The 20,798-nt window shown below is 47.5% G+C and overlaps 2 protein-coding genes and 1 long non-coding RNA gene across 3 annotated transcripts; 1 reads left to right on the top strand and 2 right to left on the bottom strand.

Annotated features, from left to right (window-relative positions):
- The first annotated feature begins 1,739 nt into the window (after positions 1-1,739).
- Positions 1,740-5,488, top strand: LOC141041644 (uncharacterized). Its single transcript, XR_012202477.1, has 3 exons — positions 1,740-2,046; positions 3,542-3,616; positions 5,194-5,488. It is a non-coding gene; the product is annotated as an uncharacterized lncRNA (long non-coding RNA).
- Positions 5,489-6,201: 713 nt separating this feature from the next.
- LOC141020529 (uncharacterized) lies at positions 6,202-9,083 on the bottom strand. Its single transcript, XM_073508476.1, has 3 exons — positions 8,894-9,083; positions 6,597-7,466; positions 6,202-6,489 (listed from the first exon to the last, which is right to left on the bottom strand). The coding sequence occupies exons 1-3, from the start codon at positions 8,910-8,912 to the stop codon at positions 6,443-6,445; spliced, it is 936 nt and encodes a 311-aa protein (XP_073364577.1). The 5' UTR covers positions 8,913-9,083; the 3' UTR covers positions 6,202-6,442.
- Positions 9,084-9,229: 146 nt separating this feature from the next.
- On the bottom strand, positions 9,230-14,809 carry LOC109752426 (uncharacterized). The gene is made up of 4 exons (XM_040398600.3): positions 11,869-14,809; positions 10,726-10,840; positions 9,670-9,865; positions 9,230-9,522 (listed from the first exon to the last, which is right to left on the bottom strand). The coding sequence occupies exons 1-4, from the start codon at positions 12,246-12,248 to the stop codon at positions 9,365-9,367; spliced, it is 849 nt and encodes a 282-aa protein (XP_040254534.1). The 5' UTR covers positions 12,249-14,809; the 3' UTR covers positions 9,230-9,364.
- Positions 14,810-20,798: the final 5,989 nt, after the last annotated feature.

Raw genomic sequence — 20,798 nt, 5'->3', positions numbered from 1 at the left:
TTCATTTTCTTTAAAATTAAATTTCCTTATAACCTCATCAAATTTAAGGTACCACTGTCTCGACGCTTGTCTTAGCCCATAGATAGATTTCTTAAGTCGACATCCCATATGTTCCTTGCCTTCTACGACAAAACCTTCCGGTTGAGCCATATATACATTCTCATGCAAGTCACCATTAAGGAATGCGGTTTTAACATCCATATGATGTAGCTCTAAATCATAAGGAGCAACAAGAGCCATAACAATTCTTAGCGAATCCTTCTTCGAGACGGGAGAAAATGTGTTAACATAGTCTATGCCCTCTCTTTGTGTATAACCTTTAGCGACAAGTCTTGCTTGGAATCATTCGAAATTTCCTTCAGAGTCATGCTTAGTTTTGTAGACCCACTTACAACCCACCTTTTTGACTCCCTCGGGAATTTCTACTAAATCCCAAACATCATTAATACTCATTGACTTAATTTCATCATTCATGACCTCAAGCCACTTAGATGAGTGTCCGCTTGTCATGGCTTCCTCAAAGGAGGAGGGACCATTTGCCTTACTAATGTCATTTCCATCTTCAGTCATGTAAATAACATATTCATCTGTATTAATGGCAACTCTTCTATCCTGTTGTGATCTACGTAAAGGTTCATTAGATATCACAGGAGACTGAGTGATGTGAGGCTCATTATTAGGCACCAATAAACCCAGAATCATTAAATGGAGGTTGCGCTTGAAGACGAGGGAAAAACAGACTCTGGGATCATCGGTAATGGTATGTCAGTCCGATTTTCCCCAAGTGTGATTTTTCTTGTCTCGGAGCTCCCACTGACATTAACATTCTCTAAAAATTTAGCATGCCTCGTTTCGACAAATTTAGTGGTACGTGTTGGACAATAGAAACGGAAGCCTTTGGATGTTGCAGGATATCCAATAAAATGGCAACTGGCAGTTTTAGGATCTAATTATCCAATGTGTGGATTAAAAATCTTAGCTTCAGAAGGACAACCCCACACATGCAAATAATTTAATCTGGGTTTCTTCCCAGTCCACAATTCATAAGGTGTCTTGGGTACTGATTTACTAGGAACCCGATAAGTATATGCATAGTTGTCTTTAATGCTTTCATCCATAATGTAACACCCGGAGAATCATACTACAGTAAACTCCTGCTAATGATGCTATGTCATCATGCTTTCCTAAGCCAAATTGCCCCTTGTTAAAAAAACAAAGTCAATTTAAAATTCAAATAACAAGTCAAATTCTTATTCCTTCAAACCGCCAAATAAAAATGTTCGTTAGGTTGTGAATATTCATTACCTAATTGTCAAGATGAAACCAACCTCATTTGGTTTCCCAAAATGCCTCTGATTTTAAAACAGTGGCCCGAGAACACTTTTTCAGTCTTTTTAAATGTCAGCAAAATTCAAGTGGATTCCAAACTGCCTCAAACTTTTTGTACCAACTCAGTATATTGCAAGGTATTTAATGTGGCTAGTGGCACATTTTACGAAAATCATTTGGTGCACTAACTAATCCAAGTCAGCAGCTCACTTAAAAAAACAAGAAATGAGAAAAATGGACTGAAACTTACCTGGCCTGAGGCCCAAGACGGCCCAGCCCAGCCTTTCCTCTGTCATGTTCTCCTCCCCTGTTCAATCGACCGAGGGCGCGCGCGTCGCCGCCGGACCAGCTCGCCATCCCGCGCCTCGTCCGCGCAGCGAGGGGATAAGGCTGACGCCGCGGTCCCTAGATATTTTGCCCCGCCCGCTCGCTCTCTCTCTCGGCCATGTGCTCACGCTCTCTCCCACTCTCTCTCGATCTCGAGCTCGCCCGAAGCTCACCGCTCGATCCCGCGGCCACCGAGCCCCTCCGGCCTCGCCGAGCTGTCCTGGAGCTCCATCGCCGTCGTCCTCTTCGTCCGGTGCCATTGGGTGAAGGCGGGGAGCAGCACAGCAGCGCCGATGACTCGATCCCCTTCTTCGGTCGCTGGACGCCGCCGCCATCGATTCGGCCTCCCTTTGCGCTCCCGTTCACTCGAAGGCCTTCGTGTGCCGCGCCGTAAGCTCCAGCTCCCCCTCTGACCCCTCGCTTAGTTCTAGGATGCGTTGCGTCGCCGTTTCCTTCGTAGCAGTAGCTCGCCGCCGCCGTTCGCCTCACCGTCGCGGCCACTGACCGCAAAGCTCGTGCCCGTGCACGCAGTCGAGCTCATGGAGCTCCCAAGCATCCAACACGCACGCCAACACCTCCCCTCTCGCCCTCTAGTCGCCGCTGCCAGTGGAGCCCGAAGCTCCCGCCGTACGATCCGACGCTACCCTTGCTGTCATGTCCACCTGAGCACATGGACGTGCTCAGGGCACTCCGGTGGTGCGGCCAGTGCCTTCCTTTCGCTCGCGTTCGAGCCGTAGATAAGTTTTCGTCGTTGGCCGAAGTCCGGCGCCACCGCGGTGGTCGCCGTCGACGTTTCCGTCCTCCTCGCTTGCTGCTGTTGTTCAAACTACTGCAGCTGCGCCTGCCCGTACTTGCGATCGCCACTCGCCTACTGTCACCGTAACCGTCTGCGTTCGCCTGAGCGCAAGCACCGCCTCTGCCTGCCGCGTACCTCGTTGCCTTGCCGCTGCGCTGTCGCTGCAGTCGGCCGCGCCCGCGCCACGGCTCTGCCCATCGCTCCTCTACATGTACTGCTACTAGCTACTGTACATGTTGCTAGCTTTCCTATTTCCACAATGACTAACCCCCTTGACAGCCTCTGATCAGCGGTTAAACAAGTACTAACAGGCCTAAAAATAATGAGTAAAAAGTATACATGACAAACTTCATTTTATCCCACTGGACCAAATCCATTTGATGAATAGATTAAATCCTACAAAAATCACAAAATGACATCTTATGTTAATAACTCCTAGCCTACTAACTTGTGTGTGGTGTGTATGTGCGTCGTGCACGTGGCCGGCCCTTGCTTAGATTAGTACTACTAGATGTTAATTAATGGCTAGAATAGTCTATGTACAGATGAAATGTGGCTCCTTTTATTTAAAAGCCTAGTTAATAGTTTGTGCCAATGACAAGTAGGGCCCAATGCACTGTTCATTGGTTGACTAGTAAAGGTGTTGACTGAGTCAACCCAGCTCCTTGACCCCACATGTCATTGAGTGTGACTAGCCCCTGCTGAGTTTTAAAAAACATTTCACTGTTTATAATTCAAATTAATTAAATTAAAAAATCCTTTAAACTTTAGAAAGTCATTTAAAATAAACCGTACCTCGGATGAAAATGTTTTCTACATGAAAGTTGCTTAGAAAAATCCAACGAATTCGAATGCGCGGTTTGTTCATCTGTCACATGCTCCTAGCATGCTGAACATGGAACTTTCCCCTCTCTTTCATCTGTCCGGAAAATGCCTAACACCAGGAAAACCCCTCCGGATGTTTTCTCTCTCCGTCTTCAACGTGTAGTACCGCGTTAGTTCACCTCTAGCACCCCGTATTGCCATGTTATGCTTTATGATGCTTTGTTTGCTTTATATTTATTGTTTCCCCCCTCTTCTCTTCGGTAGACCCTGAGACTGATGTTGCCCCTGTGATCGACTACGTCTACGACGACACTTCTTCCTTTTCAGCCGAGCAACCAGGCAAGCCCCCCTTTGATCAGCCCGATATCGCCCATTCCATTCTCTCATGCTTACATTAGATTTTGCTACTGTCATTGTTTGCTCCTATTCTGATGCATAGCCTGCTTTTGTAACCTGCTTATTGTTACCTTACCTGCTTATCCTAAACTGCTTAGTATAGGTTGGCTAGTGATCCATCAGTGACCCCCACCTTGTCCTTGTTGCCCCTGCTTCGTCATTGAAGACCCGATCAACGGGATCGAAGACCAGGCCCCGGCACCGCACATCACTTTCCCCTTAGTTGCTCGACACTACTGGGTTACTATCGAGTGCCGAGGGTAAGACCTCTACAGCACTTCTGATGTTAACCCTGTAGTGTAGCTATTCGGTCGTGGTCATCGGGGGTGATTCCGCCTTAACCACTTCCGATACGACTCTATCGTGCAACCCCTCAAGTGTGAACCTCGGGGGTGTTTCCTCTTACGTTCACCTTGATGATTACATCGAGTGGAATTCATCGGGGGTGATTCCTCGGGTTTTCCCCTTGATGTTTGGACACAGGGATACTTGGACTTTACCACTGTTACTTGGAAAGGCGGGTTGACCCTGAGGGGTACCCGCGAGTGATGTGGAGACGGGTTGACCTGGAGGGTGCCCGCGAGATAATTACGAGGCGTGGCCGGGCATTCCTAGCCCTTGCCGCAAGTCCTCGAGACGGGGCAACGGGGTCACATCTTTCGTGAGTCTCTGCTTGTTACCGTGTGCTCCTAATCCACTACGATTTGGATATTTGATCCGAGGGGCCTCTGGCCTGATAGCACTAACCATCACGTGGGCATAGTATGGGCGTTCTGCGTCGTATGCATCAGCCGAAGCTTAATAGACGTCAGCAACTGAGCGGCGCGCGCTGGGTTGGACTGGTAAGCTCCTACCTTTTGGTCTGCTCACCGGCCGCCCACGCAACGTGCAAGAGTTCCCGGGGCGATGGCCCATGACCCCTGGGGGCATAGGTTTAGTCCGGTGTGCTGACCTCTCTATTAAGCCTAGGTCGGGTTGCGGCGTATTGTTTGGCCGAGACCGGGCATGACCCAGGAAAGTGTGTCCGGCCAGAGTTAATCGAGCGTGGTGGGTAAGTTGGTGCACCCCTGCAGGGAAGAAAACATCTATCGATAGCCTGTCCTACGGTAACTGACACTTGGAGTTGTATCCCGGTCGATACAACTAGAACTGGATACTTGTGATGAGTAATGGATTGTGATGATAACTGGATAGTATGGCTCTGGGATTGCTTTCTCGCGGGGTGTCGAGAAAGGATCTCTGGCCGAGGTTGATAACACTTCTACTACTTTAGTTTATGCTACTCTACTCCCTCCTGTTGCTGCAAGATGGTGGTTTCCAGAAGATGCTAGTCTTCGATAGGACTAGCTTCTCCCCTTCTTATTCTGGCATTTCTGCAGCCCAGTCCACATATACAACTTTCCTTTGATAATGTTGCATATGTAGTGTAGATCCTTGCTTGCGAGTACTTTGGATAAGTACTCACGGTTGCTTTGCTCCCCCTTTTCCCCCTTTCTTCTTCTTTCCGTTGATGCAACCAGATGTCGGAGCCCAGGAGCCAGATGCCACCGTCGATGCCTACTACCACGTGGAGACCGCCGATGACCAGGAGTAGTTAGGAGGCTCCCAGGCAGGAGGCCTTGCCTTTTCGATCGATGTTGTTTTTGTGCTAGCCTTCTTAAGGCAAACTTGTCTAACTTATGTCTGTACTCGGATATTGTTGCTTCCGCTGACTCTTGTGTATTCGAGCTTATGTATTCGAGCCCTCGAGGCCCCTGGCTTGTAATATAAAGCTTGTATTATTTTAATTTGTGTCTAGAGTTGTGTTGTGATATCTTCCCGTGAGACCTTGATCTTGATCGTACACATTTGCGTGTATGATTAGTATACGATTGAATCGAGGGCGTCACACATAAATTAACCGGTAAACTGGAGTTGGAAACCATGCTTCGTACCATATCCATAAGTGTACGGTTGCGTCTTTCAGCGACTCCATTTTGTTGAGGTTCACCTGGCATTGAGTATTGGGCGATTATTCCATTTTCTTGAAGAAATAGGGCAAAGGGACCAAGAATTTGTCCATAAGGAGCATGTCTCCCGTAATATTCTCCGCCTCGATCTGATCGCGCTACTTTAATCTTCAAATTATGCTGATTTTCTACTTCAGCTTTGTAGATTTTAAATTTATCAAGTGCTTCAGATCGTTCGCGAATAGGAAAAATATATCCATAACGAGAATAATCATCGGTGAAAGTAATAAAGGAGTCATATCCATCGGCAGAAGTAATAGGAAATGGACCACAAATGTCAGTGTGGATTAATTCCAAAACCCCACTACTACGAATTGCTCCTTTCTTAATTTGTTTTACGAATTTTCCCTTAATACAATCGATGCAGTGATCTAAATCCGAGAAGTCTAAGGGGTGAAGTATCTCTTCTTTAATGAGACGCTCCATTCTCCCATTCGAAATATGGCCTAAACGACAATGCCATAATTTCGACGAAGTCTCATGCTTATTTATTACATCACAAACATTCAAAGATTCAGAGGAGTCGTTCAAAAAGAGTCTATAGAGTTTGTCATGGCGAACGCCATGACCAATATCATCATGACCAAACTTAATAACACATCGTTTGTTCCCAAAATAAGTCTCAAAACCATCATCATCTAGGTTCCTCCTCATGGTAGGAACATAAATAGCATTATTAAGAATGAGGGTGAAGCCATCTTTTAGCACTAACGGGAGAGTCCCAACAGCTTCAACATTAGCCTCCTTTCCATTTGCAACTCTAAGAGTTCGCTCCCCCCTTTGAAGCGTCCTCACGGTAAGGAATCCCTGCAATGAGTTAGAAATGTGCACGGTGGCACCTGAGTCAACCCACCAAGTATTAGGGGAAAAATCAGTGTAAAGGGATTCATCAACCATGGAAATTGTGTCCATACCCTTCTTTACAAGCCATGCCTTAAAGCCATCGCAATCCTTCTGCTTATGTCCGTCATGTTTGCAAAACTTGCAATAAGGCTTCTTAGGTGCAGAAGGCTCATTAGCAACAGAAGGCTTTGACCTTTTGGCCCCAGACTTGCTTGACTCGGCCTTATGTGAAGGACCTAATTTTTTCTGAGTCTTATTTTCACCATTAAACTTTCTCTTCCCTGAGTTCATGAAAGTAAGATGAGCGTAATCTTTTCTCTCAATCTTAAGTCGCTCCTCTTCTTGAACGCACATAGCCCTGAGCTCACCCATGGTCCACTTCTCCTTCTCTGTGTTATAGTTGATCTTGAATGGACCAAACTCCACTGGAAGGGAGGTCATAATGAAATGAACCAAGAAGCCCTCAGAAATCTCCATGTCCATGCCCTTTAATTTTGCGGCCATATCGTTCATAGTCATGATATGTTCTCTCACACCGCTTGCACCATCATACTTAGTGGTGAGCATTTTCATGATCAGTGTACTGGCATAGACTTTTGTGGAGCCTTTAAACTGTTCCTCCACCGATGCCAGATAAGTCTTAGCACATTCGGAATCGGGGATAGCTCCCCTAATCCCAAGAGTAATTGTGCTTTTCATGATCATGAGGGACAATCGATTGGAGCGCTCCCACTTCTCCTTGTTAGCCTCATAAACCTTAGTTCTCTCAGTAAGGTTTTCATCATCAGAGGACAAGGGAACTGGAGCCTTCTCCCTAAGTGCGTAGTCAAGATCCATGACCCCAAGGTTAATGGAAATCTGCTCCTTCCATGTAGGAAAGTTAGTCCCATTGAGGTGCTCAATTGAGTTTAGGAGCCCAAAAATAAGTGATGGGTTCAAAGCTGAATAAAACATAAATAACATGGATATTAAATTTATGAATTATGAAAATATTCATATTAAAAAAACATTGCATGGTATCAATCCTACGTTGGTCTGATTAACATCATGACAAATTTAATAAAATCCTAATTCGCAATACCGTTGGGCAATAACGAAAAAGGACCTAATCATATAATAACATCATCTGGAAATTAACCGCAATATTCATGATCACCAACAACGTTGGTCAGTATGTGATCATGCATTACTAAAATTAATTATGGCAATTATCCCGAATAATATTGCAGTGTTAAACCAAAATTTCACGCTGGTTCTATTTTAGTTTAACACAATTATGCTAAAAGATCTACTGATCATACAAAGAAATAACTGTATATAAATAATCAGCAGACTTATATGTGTACTACATACAGAGAGTTAATTAACATATCTGCACGTACTAGTACTAGCTCTCGTAGTACTGGAAAAAATGCTACTTCCTCCGTCTAGGTGTGTAAGTCATCTTACGTTGTGCACCGCGATCAAGGCGGAGAGGAAAACGAGAAAACTTAATGTCTTTTTGCTAATTAATAGCATTACATGCAATGAACTAACCACTGCATGTCATGTTTGTTAAGCTCAAGCCATTGAAAGCATGCACGGCCCACATCTTTTATTGGTTGATATGTCACAAAACAAGAAACGAGAAGGGAGTTAATGTACCGCGTCTAAGTGTTTTGAAATTATTTGGTTTTCGTAAGGTGACTTACACACCTAAACAGAGGGAGTACCGCACTCTTATACTTAGCCATCGCATCTTTAGCCAGGAAAGAGAATTGATGTGCAGCCCAGTAACTCGCATAGCCCAAATAATATCATAGCCAGCCGCAGCTAGTCAGTTACCAGACTCGTGTGCTAGTCAAATCCCTAATCGAGCTTCCTACTGCGCCGCCGCCGCTCACAAGAAACCGGATCGGATAAGCGGTAGTTGCGGCGGCGAGTTAGCCGTTCACTGATGCGCGCATTGATGCGTCGCGCACAACGGCGGCGGGAGCGCCACCTTGAGGCGAGCGGCAGCGGGATCATGGCCTGAGGCGCGAGGTGCCTCCTGATGCTCATGGCGGCGCGAGCTCGACCTGAGCGCGCAGCAGCTCCTGATGCACACGGCGACAGCAGCACCGCCCTGAGGCGCACGGCGGTGGTAGCACCACCCTGATGTGCACGGGCAAGGCCTAAATACACGAATTTTTAGGCAAGTCCTATGACATAGATTGATCTACTGCCAATTTTTCTCAAATAGATTCATGTAATTAGATCCAACCGGCTACTGATACCAAATGTTAGATTATATTGCTAGGATTATGCAATTGCTAATCGGATCTCATCTAATACACATGAACACTACTCGATTCGATGCGGAAATTAGTGGAGAGTAGCGTGTTTATACCTCCGTTTGGAGAGGCCATCTCGGTGGAGGAAGTGGAGTCTGATGACGAACTGCAGCAGCATAGTAGATCACTCCGGCACCTCGCCGGAGTAAGGAGAGGCCTTCACGTCAACGTCCAGCGCACTCCCGATTTGATTTGGAGTGAATTTCGGAGGGCACTGTTGTCCTAAACGATACGACGATCAATTAGGTGCAGGGATGCCCTCCTTTATATATAGCGCTGTATATGACGTGGGACCTAACCATAATCTTAATTAGCCCCCAATCACAGGCGCAAATTGCTAATTACCGTTAATTAGTGTTAATCCCATAATTAACTATTGGGCCCACTTTAACTTATGCTAATTAACATATTAACCATTTAATCACTTAATTTTCCAACAGATCATACTCTCGTGCCCTCCATGAGGAGGCTCCATCGCTGATAAATAAATCAATATTTTTTTTACTATAAATGAAACACATCCTAAACTATAGATACATCCTCTTCCGATGGTCATGCCCTCCTGAGTATGTCGAGCCATCGGCCGGATGTTTCAAGAACTCGGTGCAGGCGTAGCACCTCGTGAAGTCAAGACTTTTCCTATAGCCATGTCCAGGAGGATCAACACAGTAGTAATGATAACCACCTGAGGAGCAAATAGTAAACTCCATTCAGTGCCAGCATATATAGCAACAAACTAGGAATAAAACGCAAACAAACATCATCAGTTAATGTGGACAATATTCTGAAGATTCCTACCCCGCAAAAAAAATTGAAGATTCCGCAGGCTTACCTTCACATAGCGAATCCAGGGGAACGCAGCAGCGTACTTGCAGGATCTCTTTGCCGACCTGTCCGCAGTCCTCTATCTCGGCAAAAAAGAGCGTCTTCTTATCCTTCCGCTTTGCGACGAAATTGAGGTGCACAAAGGAATCTCTGTTGTGCCAGAAGGAATTTGAAAGCAATGTCTCACATAACTCAAACTTCACCTGCAAAGTGGGCAGAGAGAGAGAGAGAGAAGAGAGAAAATTCAGTATAAATAAATGTATCCAACTATATGTTTGGCTATATGTTGAGCATTGCCACAAAATGTGGTGCGCGTAATTGGTTTAGTTTTAGTTTGAACAGGTCTACCAGAATCCGCTAGAGCAACTGAACCACTTCCACAATTGCACTTGCAAACAACAGACCTAAATAAGATAATCAATCGCAACCCTAAAGGGAACCAAATATCCAGAACAAAGAAGCAACACTAGAAGAACCGCATGTGTAGAAGCAAGGATGCGAAAGCCGTAATTGCATTCACAAGTATGTTTACAGTTTTACGCCAGAAAATACAGATGGATCAACCAAAACTTTGCAACGGAGTTGGCTGCTAATTCTTCTAGCTGGATTAACACGAATTATTATCAGTAGCCACGAAAGGCTGATCGAAGTGGAATAGAGAAATTCTGTAATCATCAAAAGGCTCCTTAAGTTTAATCGAAACACTCATAAATTGCACTAAAGTATTTGAAACATTCAGTCTGCGTGGCTCATGGTACTAGCTAGTGATCCTAATATAATATTTTCAGGAAGCAAGTCCTCCCAGATGGGAGCTTAAGCTCATATTTTATACTGTAGGGATTTCCCTTAAAGTTATCTTTCGAAAACAATATTTAATATTTCCTGGCATGGAACACAACACTGACTTGTACTGTATACAGTTTACAAGCTCCTACTCCCTCCGTCCGAAATTTTTTGTCCTTCAAAGTGCTAGATACATCCATTTGAGGGACAATCTTGGGACAAGCTTTCTCAGACGGAGGGAGTACCAAATAGCAAATGGAAGGTAGGAAAAGGGCTATACCTTTCTCCTCTTGTTGAAACTCGCTAAGGCCAGTTCTGACAAATAAGTTTCTTGCCTAGTCACCTCTCGCTTCATTATCTTGGCTTCCATTTCTTCTGCTGTGACACACTTGCAACTACAATGAGAGAAACAAATTACATTAAGCTACCAAATAAGATATTTCCGAATTCCTGATTTCAGTACGTGAAAATATACACCAGTGGACTAAGACTTCATTTCCCTGCTTAGAGTTTGCTTCCACATTGGAGCACAGAACTCAGTGGCGAAAGAAAATCAAGTTCAAACAAAGAAATAGAAAAGAAAAGGCAAAATCGGCTTGTGAACAACCTAATTTCTAGCATTTGCACAAACACTCAACAAAACAGCAAACTGGCCTGGTACCATTGTGAAGCGCTGGTAAGTTCTGAAAACATACTCCGCCCAATGTAGCAAATATCTATCAAAATGCCAGGAACAGAAGTGCCGCAGTATTACCCAAAATACACATCTTCCACCACACAACTAAAACCTCCCCCTCCCCATCCAGAGCTAAAGGTACTTCTGTTGCTACAATTTACAGGCAGCCCTCCTGTGTGTTCCTTAGAAGAAAAAAAGAGCTCCAGCTACCACCCCTTCTTGAGCTCATGTTAAGTTGCTGCTGAGCTTTCATATTAAGCTGAACAATTTTGACAATAAGCTGCATTATTCAGTCATTCAACCAGGTCATACTAACTGACTAGTGAGGAAGCTTCAAATTGCTCACCGAGGAGTTCTAGCCAATCGACACGGTCAAGAAACAGAAGCATGTGTGCATTTGGTAAAAGCCAGGATAGGGGAAGACTTCCAGCTAGCAGATCTACAGTATGCCAAAGCCAATACTTGTAATAAAGCAATTTTGCCGAAAAGGAAAATTCCCAGTTAGTACTCTCTTCGACCCAAAATAAGTGACTCAACTTTGTACTAAACCTAGTACAAAGTTGACTCACTTATTTTAGGACGGAGGGAGTACTGTACTATTTATAAGCCCATTGAAGTTGTAAGACATCATGATCATACAAGGTGAAAGGAAATTGAGCAGAAGATATGTCATGGATGAAGTTTGACATGGACCAAAAACAAATAAGTATGCAGGAATCGTTTCTCGAGTTGTCGAATAAAGATTACCGTATTTCCTCAACTTGGGCGGAGTTGTCGAACATGCACCCGTCGTTCTCATCCATGTACAGGTTGCCGTGTTCATGGATGTAATTCCTCATGAAGACATCGGTCCGAGCCATTGCCTTGTAGAACCGTGCGTTTGCGTCGTCGCTCTCCTTGTCCTCCAGCGCGGCCATCTCCTCCGGCGAGATCGGGTCCCCGATGTCCTTGGCGGTGGCCACCAGTGTGCGGTACTTGCCGGACGGACTATCCGGCGGGATCAGGGCAGGGGATGGCCACGGACGGTTGAGCACGGCGCGCACCGCAGACGGAGCGTCGCTGTAGGGGACATGCTGCTTGTCCTCCTCCGCCGCAACCAAGGAGGGTCGATCTTCCGCACTATCCATGTCGTCGTCGGAAGCGTCAGACAAGCCGGCGAAGGGTTCAAGAAAATCGGCGGCGGATGAAGGAGGAGGTGGAGAATAAATCCATGGTTGATGGCGGTGGAGGACGACGGGTTGATGCTGGCTCCGACTGCGTTACCATTGTTCCGCCCAGCAGTCGGAGTTGGGATCCGATCAAGGGCTGGTTCGCCTCCTCTGGAATTGGGGAATTCGGAGGCGGCGGTGTGGAGGTTTAGGCCGATGCGGCTGCGTTTTTTTAACACAATAAAGATGCAAGCACTTATATAAACGTGTATATACTAGGAGTGCTACGCGTCGGCCCGATCCGCCGTCTCGCTAGCCATCCAATATAAGTTGCTCAACATACTATCCCACTTCGCAACAAAAGTGTTGTTTCAGAAACAACAGTGACTATTGCAACAAAGAGCTTTGTTTTAGAAACATCAGTGACTTTTGCAAAAAAGAGCTTTGTTTCAGAAATATTGAGGACAGTTGTCAAAAGCATCTCTGCGCAAACAAGAGCATTATTTCAGAAACACAACTTACTATCGCAACAAGAGCTTTGTTCAGAAAACATGCTCCGCTAAGGAGCACCGTGAGCCGCTGCCGTCGCAGGTCCTTGCTATGACGCTCGCCGTCAACCCCACCGGACCTCACCGAGACGAGCCCCCGCCACTCCCGGACGTCCCCACCTCCTGCCCGCAGGTTATCCTCGTCGAATCCGGCAAGATCTGGCTGGAATCCTCGCCGTCGTCGCCCTCCTAGCCGCACGAGTCACCGCTCCTCGCGGCCCCCGGACGTCCCCGCCTCCTGCCCGCGCCTCATCCTCGTCGGATCTGGTGAGATTCCTCGCCTCCATTGCCCTCCAGCCGCAAGAGTCACCGACGCTGCAAAAAAGGGCCAGGAAGTTGCAAATTCTCCCTTCCGAAACAACTGCTCAGTTGCAGAAACGGTGTGTACACAAAGGTGCGGGTGGGGTTGCTCTCGTCCGTCTGATCAGCTGACGATCGGACGGACACGGAGCCGACGGACGAACCGCGCGATCCGCCGGTTGAAGGTAAGCTTCCCTATAAACACATACACGCACACTCTGTTCCTCTGAGCACCTCCGAAAGACTGAGCCGGCGTATCATCTTGATGTTTTACGAAGTCACCGTAGGCGCCTCATAGTCGATGGAAACGTCTTCTTCCACGAAAAGCGTATCGCCGGAAATCCTGAAAGAATTTCAGGATAATACGAGCACCAGGACTTGAACCTTGATGGGGTGGGGATAACACTGTCCACTTAACCATTCCAACCACATCGGCTGTGTTGGGTGTAAGCAACCACGCCGAGTTTCTTGTGTCCTTTTCTTTTTCTTCTGTTTTAGAGAAGAGAGACGGCGGATGTTACTGGCTCAGGTTAACTCCATCCGTCTGAGTTTATTAGGCTCCCTCTCATTGGCTAAATTTTGACTAATAAACTAAAGTAATAAAATGTAAATTATATGTCACAAAAATTATACCATCAAAAGGCTCTTTCAAATACAAATCTATCCGTGTAATTTTTGTAGGATATATTTTATTTTATTAGAAATATGAATGGTCAGAGTTGGCTAAAAGACCTCAAGAACATGCCTTCTGAATTTCTGCCAAGACCTCAAGAACATGCCAAGACCTCAAGAACATGCCTTCTAAATTTCTGCACACTGCCACGCAACGCCTACAAGTTCATACCTCGCTATACCCTAATCCACCTTGATCTTCACATATCCCGCTGGGGGGATCCATGATGTGAAAAGGAGCTGCTCTTGGTTATCTTCTTAACATTGCTTGTTTTTTTCCTGAATATTGCCAACTTCCTCGAGCTTGCTACTAAATAGGCTGATGAAAAGATGGGTAGATAAGGGCTTTGGGAAACCTCCTCACTGGCTTCTGGTGGAGATTTTGGGGATGCTATCACTCACAGAAGTTCTGGAAAGTTATGCACTCGGAGTTGGGGTGCCGGTGACGATCCCACCGGATTCAATTTGTCCCCAGGGTGCACTCTCAAGCTGGTTGCTCTCGTGGGTTGCTGATGCATCGGATGATGAGAGAGCAATCATGATTCAGGGGCTGTATGGACTGTGGTTAGCTCGCAATAATGCCCGTGATAGAAAGAGAATTGAAGATGCAGAGGTGATTGCAAGGACTGTAGTCAAGTTGATGGAGGAGTGGCAGGCCATTCATGGAAGCAATAGCAAAATTCAGAAGCCAGTGCCTGTTGAAAAGTGGAGACCGCCGGAGGAAGGTTGGCTTAAAGTCAACGTGGATGGAGCTATGTCAAAGACAGGTGAATGTGGAGGAGCGGGAGTAGTTTTCAGAAATCATGAAGGGGCCCTCATGGGCAGTGCATGCCATTTCCTCCCAAACTGCAGAGATCCTGCTACGGCCGAGCTTTTAGCCTGCAAACATGCGGTTCAGTTAGCACATGAGATCAATGCAAACAGTCTGCACATCGAGATGGACTGTAAGGAGATAGTTAGCAAGCTACAGAGAAGGAGAGGGACCTATCTACGCTGGGACCAATCATAGGAGAAGTAAAGCAAATGTTGAGGGAGAGTTTCGTCAGCACGACGGCGTGGTGACGATGATGATGTTCTACCGACGCAGGGCTTCGCCTAAGCACCACTACAGTATTATCGAGGTGGACTATGGTGGAGGGGGCACCGCACACGGCTAAAAGATCAAACGATCAATTCTTGTGTCTATGGGGTGCCCCTGCCCCCGTATATAAAGGAGCAAGGGGGAAGGCGGCCGGCCAAGGAGGAGGGCGCGCCAAGGGGGGAGTCCTACTCCCACCGGGAGTAGGACTCCTCCTTTCCTTGTTGGAGTAGGAGAGAAGGAAAGAGGGGAGAGGGAGAAGGAAAAGGGGGCTGCACCCCTTGTCCAATTCGGACCAGGGAGGGAGGGGGGGGGGGTGCGCGCCTCCTTCCTTTTGGCCTCTCTCCTCTATTCCCGTATGGCCCAATAAGGCGCAATACTTCTCCCCGGCGAATTCCCGTAACTCTCCGGTACTCCGATAAATACCCGAATCACTCGGAACCTTTCCGAAGTCCGAATATAGTCGTCCAATATATCGATCTTTACGTCTCGTCCATTTCGAGACTCCTCATCATGTCCCCGATCTCATCCGGGACTCCGAAATACCTTCGGTACATCAAAACACATAAACTCATAATATAACCGTCATCGAACTTTAAGCGTGCGGACCCTACGGGTTCGAGAACTATGTAGACATGACCGAGACACGTCTCCGGTCAATAACCAATAGCGGAACCTGGATGCTCATATTGGCTCCCACATATTCTACGAAGATCTTTATCGGTCAGACCGCATAACAACATACGTTGTTCCCTTTGTCATCGGTATGTTACTTGCCCGAGATTCGATTGTCGGTATCTCAATACCTAGTTCAATCTCGTTACCGGCAAGTCTCTTTACTCGTTCCGTAATACATCATCCCGCAACTAACTCATTAGTTGCAATGCTTAAGTGATGTGCATTACCGAGAGGGCCCTGAGATACCTCTCCGACAATCGGAGTGACAAATCCTAATCTCGAAATACGCCAACCCAACAAGTACCTTCGGAGACACCTGTAGAGCACCTTTATAATCACCCAGTTACGTTGTGACGTTTGGTAGCACATAAAGTGTTCCTCCGGTAAATGGGAGTTGCATAATCTCATAGTCATAGGAACATGTATAAGTCATGAAGAAAGCAATAACAACATACTAAACGATCGAGTGCTAAGCTAACGAAATGGGTCAAGTCAATCACATCATTCTCCTAATGATGTGATCCCGTTAATCAAATGACAGCTCATGCCTATGGCTAGGAAACATAACCATCTTTGATCAACGAGCTAGTCAAGTAGAGGCATACTAGTGACACTCTGTTTGTCTATGTATTCACACATGTATCATGTTTCCGGTTAATACAATTCTAGCATGAATAATAAACATTTATCATGATATAAGGAAATAAATAATAACTTTATTATTGCCTCTAGGGCATATTTCCTTCATTGGACACCCGCCTTGGACGCACCGAGGCCTGCCTTGAAGCATCAGTAGCTCGCCGCCGGTCGCTGTCCTCGCCGCACCACCATGCCGTCAGCTACAGCTTTTTTCGCACGCCCACTGAAGCTTTTTCACAAAACAGTTGAAGCTTTTTCCATCGACGGTTACAGCTTTCGCGGTTGCGTGGTGGCCGGTCCCCAAATTCCGTCGCCTTCGATTGAAGCTCTGTAGAACGCTGGTTGTAGCATTTTTTTGGTATTGTTTGCAGCTCCCTCCACGCCATTTACAACCTTCTTTCTCTCTCTCTCTTTGAGTGGTTCCAGCAAAAAAGATTGATCCAGCAAAAATATCATAGATGGGGGGGGGTAGCAAAAAACGAAGACGGTTGTAGCAAAATTCAAACACCATTGTAGCAAAACTTGGAGAGGTTCCAGCAAAATAAGATGGATCCAGCAAAAATTAAAAAACAAGGTGGGAGCAAAAACTAAGACGGCGGTAGCGAAAATCAAAGACCATGGTAATAATTTTTTGAGTAGTTCCGGCAAAAAGATGGATCTGATTAAGCAAAATAAATCAAAAGACCGACTGCCAACTGTGGTAGAAAAAAGCAAAACGATGGTAGCAAATTTTTGGACTGGTTGCAGCAAAAAAAATCACTCAAAAAATGTGGATCCTGGTTACAGCAAATTCTGGCACCGGTGGTAGCTTTCTCGGTGCTGGTTGCAGCAAATTGCAGCACCAACCTCCAACCTCGCCAGTTGTAGAACGCCCGGGGGGGGGGGGGAAGGGTGAGGAGATGGACGATCATGGCTTCCCCGGTTGCATCAGCCCCTAAGTACTCCTCGCATCAGAAAGTAGTGGATGAGTGGAAGAGCAGAGCCCCGTCTCAACCCGATCTAGATGCAAAAAGGAAGGTGGGGAACAGATGTGATTTCTCCAGCGACTTGATTTGGGCGCTCTTGCTAGAGGTAGGGGATGGGGAGCGCTGCTGGAGGTAGGGGATGAGAAAGGACTGGGATGAGTGGACGAACAGACGGATAAGACCATCGAGAGGGATCGAGAGGGGTGGGAAGTGGTGGTGGACCAGGTGAGCGAGTCCTGGATTAGGGGGTCCTCGGACAGCCGGACTATATACTTCTGCCGGACTGTTGGACTATGAAGATACAAGACTCAAGACTTCGTCCCGTGTCCGGATGGGACTCTCCTTGGCGTGGAAGGCAAGCTTGGCAATACGGATATGTAGATCTCCTCCCTTGTAACCGACTCTGTGTAACCCTAGCCCCCTCCGGTGTCTATATAAACTGGAGGGTTTAGTCCGTAGGACAACAACAATCATACCATAGGCTAGCTTCTAGGGTTTAGCCTCTACGATCTCGTGGTAGATCAACTCTTGTAATACTCATATCATCAAGATCAATCAAGCAGGAAGTAGGGTATTACCTCCATCGAGAGGGCCCGAACCTGGGTAAACATCGTGTCCCCTGCCTCCTGTTACCATCCACCTTAGACGCACAGTTCGAGACCCCCTACCCGAGATTCGCCGGTTTTGACACCGACATTGGTGCTTTCATTGAGAGTTCCACTGTGCCGTCACCGTAAGGCTAGATAGCTCCTTCGATCATCGACAACGATGCGGTCCAGGGTGAGGTTTTCCTCCCCGGACAGATCTTCGTATTCAACGGCTTCGTACTACGGGCCAACTCGCTTGGCCATCTGGAGCAGATCGAGAGCTACGCCCCTGGCCATCAGGTCAGGTTTGGAAACTTGAACTATACTGCCGACATCCGCGGAGACTTGATCTTCGACGGATTCGAGCCCATGTCAGGTGCGCCGCACAATCACAACGAGCATGATTTAGCTCTGCCGTCGGACAGTGTTCGGGAGATCACACCTGCAACCACTCCGGCCCTCAATCTGGAACAAATTGCGCCATCCGAGGACGGGTGGATGCACCCCGCCACGGAGGCCGCACACTCAGTGGCGATAGAGCCGAATACTGACTTCACCTCCTACGAGACCCGTGTTGCCGAACCGTTGGATTCGTCCCCGACCATGGACTCCGAGCCGCCTGCGTCCGTGCCTATCGAATCCGATTGGGCACCGATCATGGAGTTTACCTCCGCGGATATCTTTCAGCACTCGCCTTTTGGCGACGTGCTAAACTCGTTGAGGTCACTCTCCCTGTCAGGAGACCCTTGGCCAAACTATGTCCGGCTAGAATGGGATGCGGACGACGAAGAAATTCGCTCCCCACCCAGCACCCACTTAGTAGCCACTGTCGACGATTTAACTGACATGCTCGACTTCGGCTCCGAAGACATCGACGGTATGGACGACGATGCAGGAGACGAACAAGAACCACCACCCACAGGGCGCTGGACTGCCACCTCATCATATGACATATACATGGTGGACACCCCCAAAGAGGGGGATGGCGATAAGACAACGGAGGATAATCCCTCCAAGAAGCAATCCAAGCACCGATGTCAGCGGCGCCGCTCTAAGTCCCGCCATAGCAAAAGCAGCGACCGGCACAAGAGACAATAACGCTCCGGATAGTGCCGAAGACGACGATAATCCCCTCCAGCCAGACCTAGAGCGGGAGGATGAAAAAGCTAGCCCTCCGGAACAGGCAGCAGACGGAGAATCGAAGGATGACAATTACATGCCTCCCTCCGAAGACGAGGTGAGCCTCGGCAACGAAGAATTTATCGTGCCTGAGGATCCCGTCGAACAGGAGCGCTTCAAGCGCCGGCTTATAGCAACAGCAAACAGCCTGAAGAAAAAGCAACAACAGCTTCGAGCTGATCAAGATCTGCTAGCGGATAGATGGACTAAAGTCCTGGCGGCCGAGGAATACGAACTCGAGCGCCCAACCAAGAGTTACTCAAAGCGCAGGTTGCTACCCCAACTCGAGGAGGAAGCATTGAAACCTACATCACCAGCGTATGATGCGGCCGATCGGCCACCTCGTGGCCGAGACAGAGAGGCTTATCAGCCCGAAGTACAGCCCGCACCCCGCCGCCATTCAAACAAAAATACCAAGGCCCAGGGTAACACGCGGAACCTGCGAGACGTATTGGAAAACAAAGCAAAACATGCAAGATCGATCTACGGATCACGGGGGCGCGCCCCAACGCGGGACGATGACCGTCACGCCGGATATGCTAAAAGCAAATCCGGCCAGGCCGAACACAGCAGACAAGACTCGTATGAACTGCGTCGAGATATAGCCCGGCACAGAGGCGCTGCACACCCCCTATGCTTCACTGATGAAGTAATGGATCACGAATTCCCAGAAGGGTTTAAACCCGTAAACATTGAATCATATGATGGTACTACAGACCCCGCGGTATGGCTAGAAGACTTCTTCCTCCACATTCACATGGCCCGCGGGGATGATTTACATGCCATCAAGTATCTCCCGCTAAAACTCAAAGGGCCGGATCGACATTGGCTCAATAGCTTGCCGGCAAACTCCATCGGAAGTTGGGAAAGCCTGGCAGATGCATTCCTGGACAATTTTCAGGGCACTTATGTGCGACCGCCGGACGCTGACGATTTAAGTCATATAACTCAGCAACCAGGGGAATCGGCCAGGAAATTCTGGACCCGGTTCCTAACTAAGAAGAACCAAATTATCGACTGTCCCGATGCAGAGGCCTTAGCGGTATTTAAGCATAATATCCGCGACGAATGGCTCGCCCGGCATCTTGGCCAAGAGAAGCCAAAATCCATGGCAGCCCTCACGACACTTATGACCCGCTTTTGCGCGGGCGAAGATAGCTGGTTGGCCCGTAGTAACAATACAGCAAGCAAACCTGTCATATCAGAAGCCAGGGATAGCAACGGCAAACCACGACGCAACAAACACAAGCGCCGCAAATATGGTGAAAACGCCGAAAATACGGCAGTTAATGCCGGGTTTAGGGGCTCAAAATCCGGTCAGCGGAAAGGGCCACCCAAAAATAACAATTCGGGTCCATCCAGTCTGGACCGCATACTCGATCGCCAATGCCAAATTCATGGCACCCCAAGAACGCCAGCCAACCATACCAACAGAGAATGCTGGGTCTTCAAACAAGCCGGCAGGACAGGCGCCAAAAACGGAGAAGAGGGGTCTCAAAGCGATGATGGCGACGAAGAGCCCAGATCACCGGATACAGGAGGGCAAAAGAAATTTCCCCCGCATATTCAATCGGTGAATGTGGTAAATACCACCCAAATTCCCAACTCGGACGGATATGCACCCTTAGGGATGCCGACTTAACGGAACTAGTCGTCCCACAATATAAACTAGGACCGGTCACCTTCAACTGCACGGATCGTCCTGTTAACGCCAATTAGGGCAATCCAGCCGCACTAGTCCTCGACCCAATAATTGACGGGTTCCACCTCACGCGAGTCCTTATGGATGGAGGCAGCAGTCTAAATCTGCTTTACCAGGACACAATGCGCAAGATGGGCAACGATCATTCGGTGATCAAACCCACTAAAGCCAGTTGTACAGG

The sequence above is a fragment of the Aegilops tauschii genome, chromosome 1, assembly GCF_002575655.3.
Source record: "Aegilops tauschii subsp. strangulata cultivar AL8/78 chromosome 1, Aet v6.0, whole genome shotgun sequence".
NCBI lineage: Eukaryota > Viridiplantae > Streptophyta > Magnoliopsida > Poales > Poaceae > Aegilops > Aegilops tauschii.
Note: the sequence above shows the minus strand (reverse complement) of the source record. Positions and strands in the feature narration are given on the sequence as shown.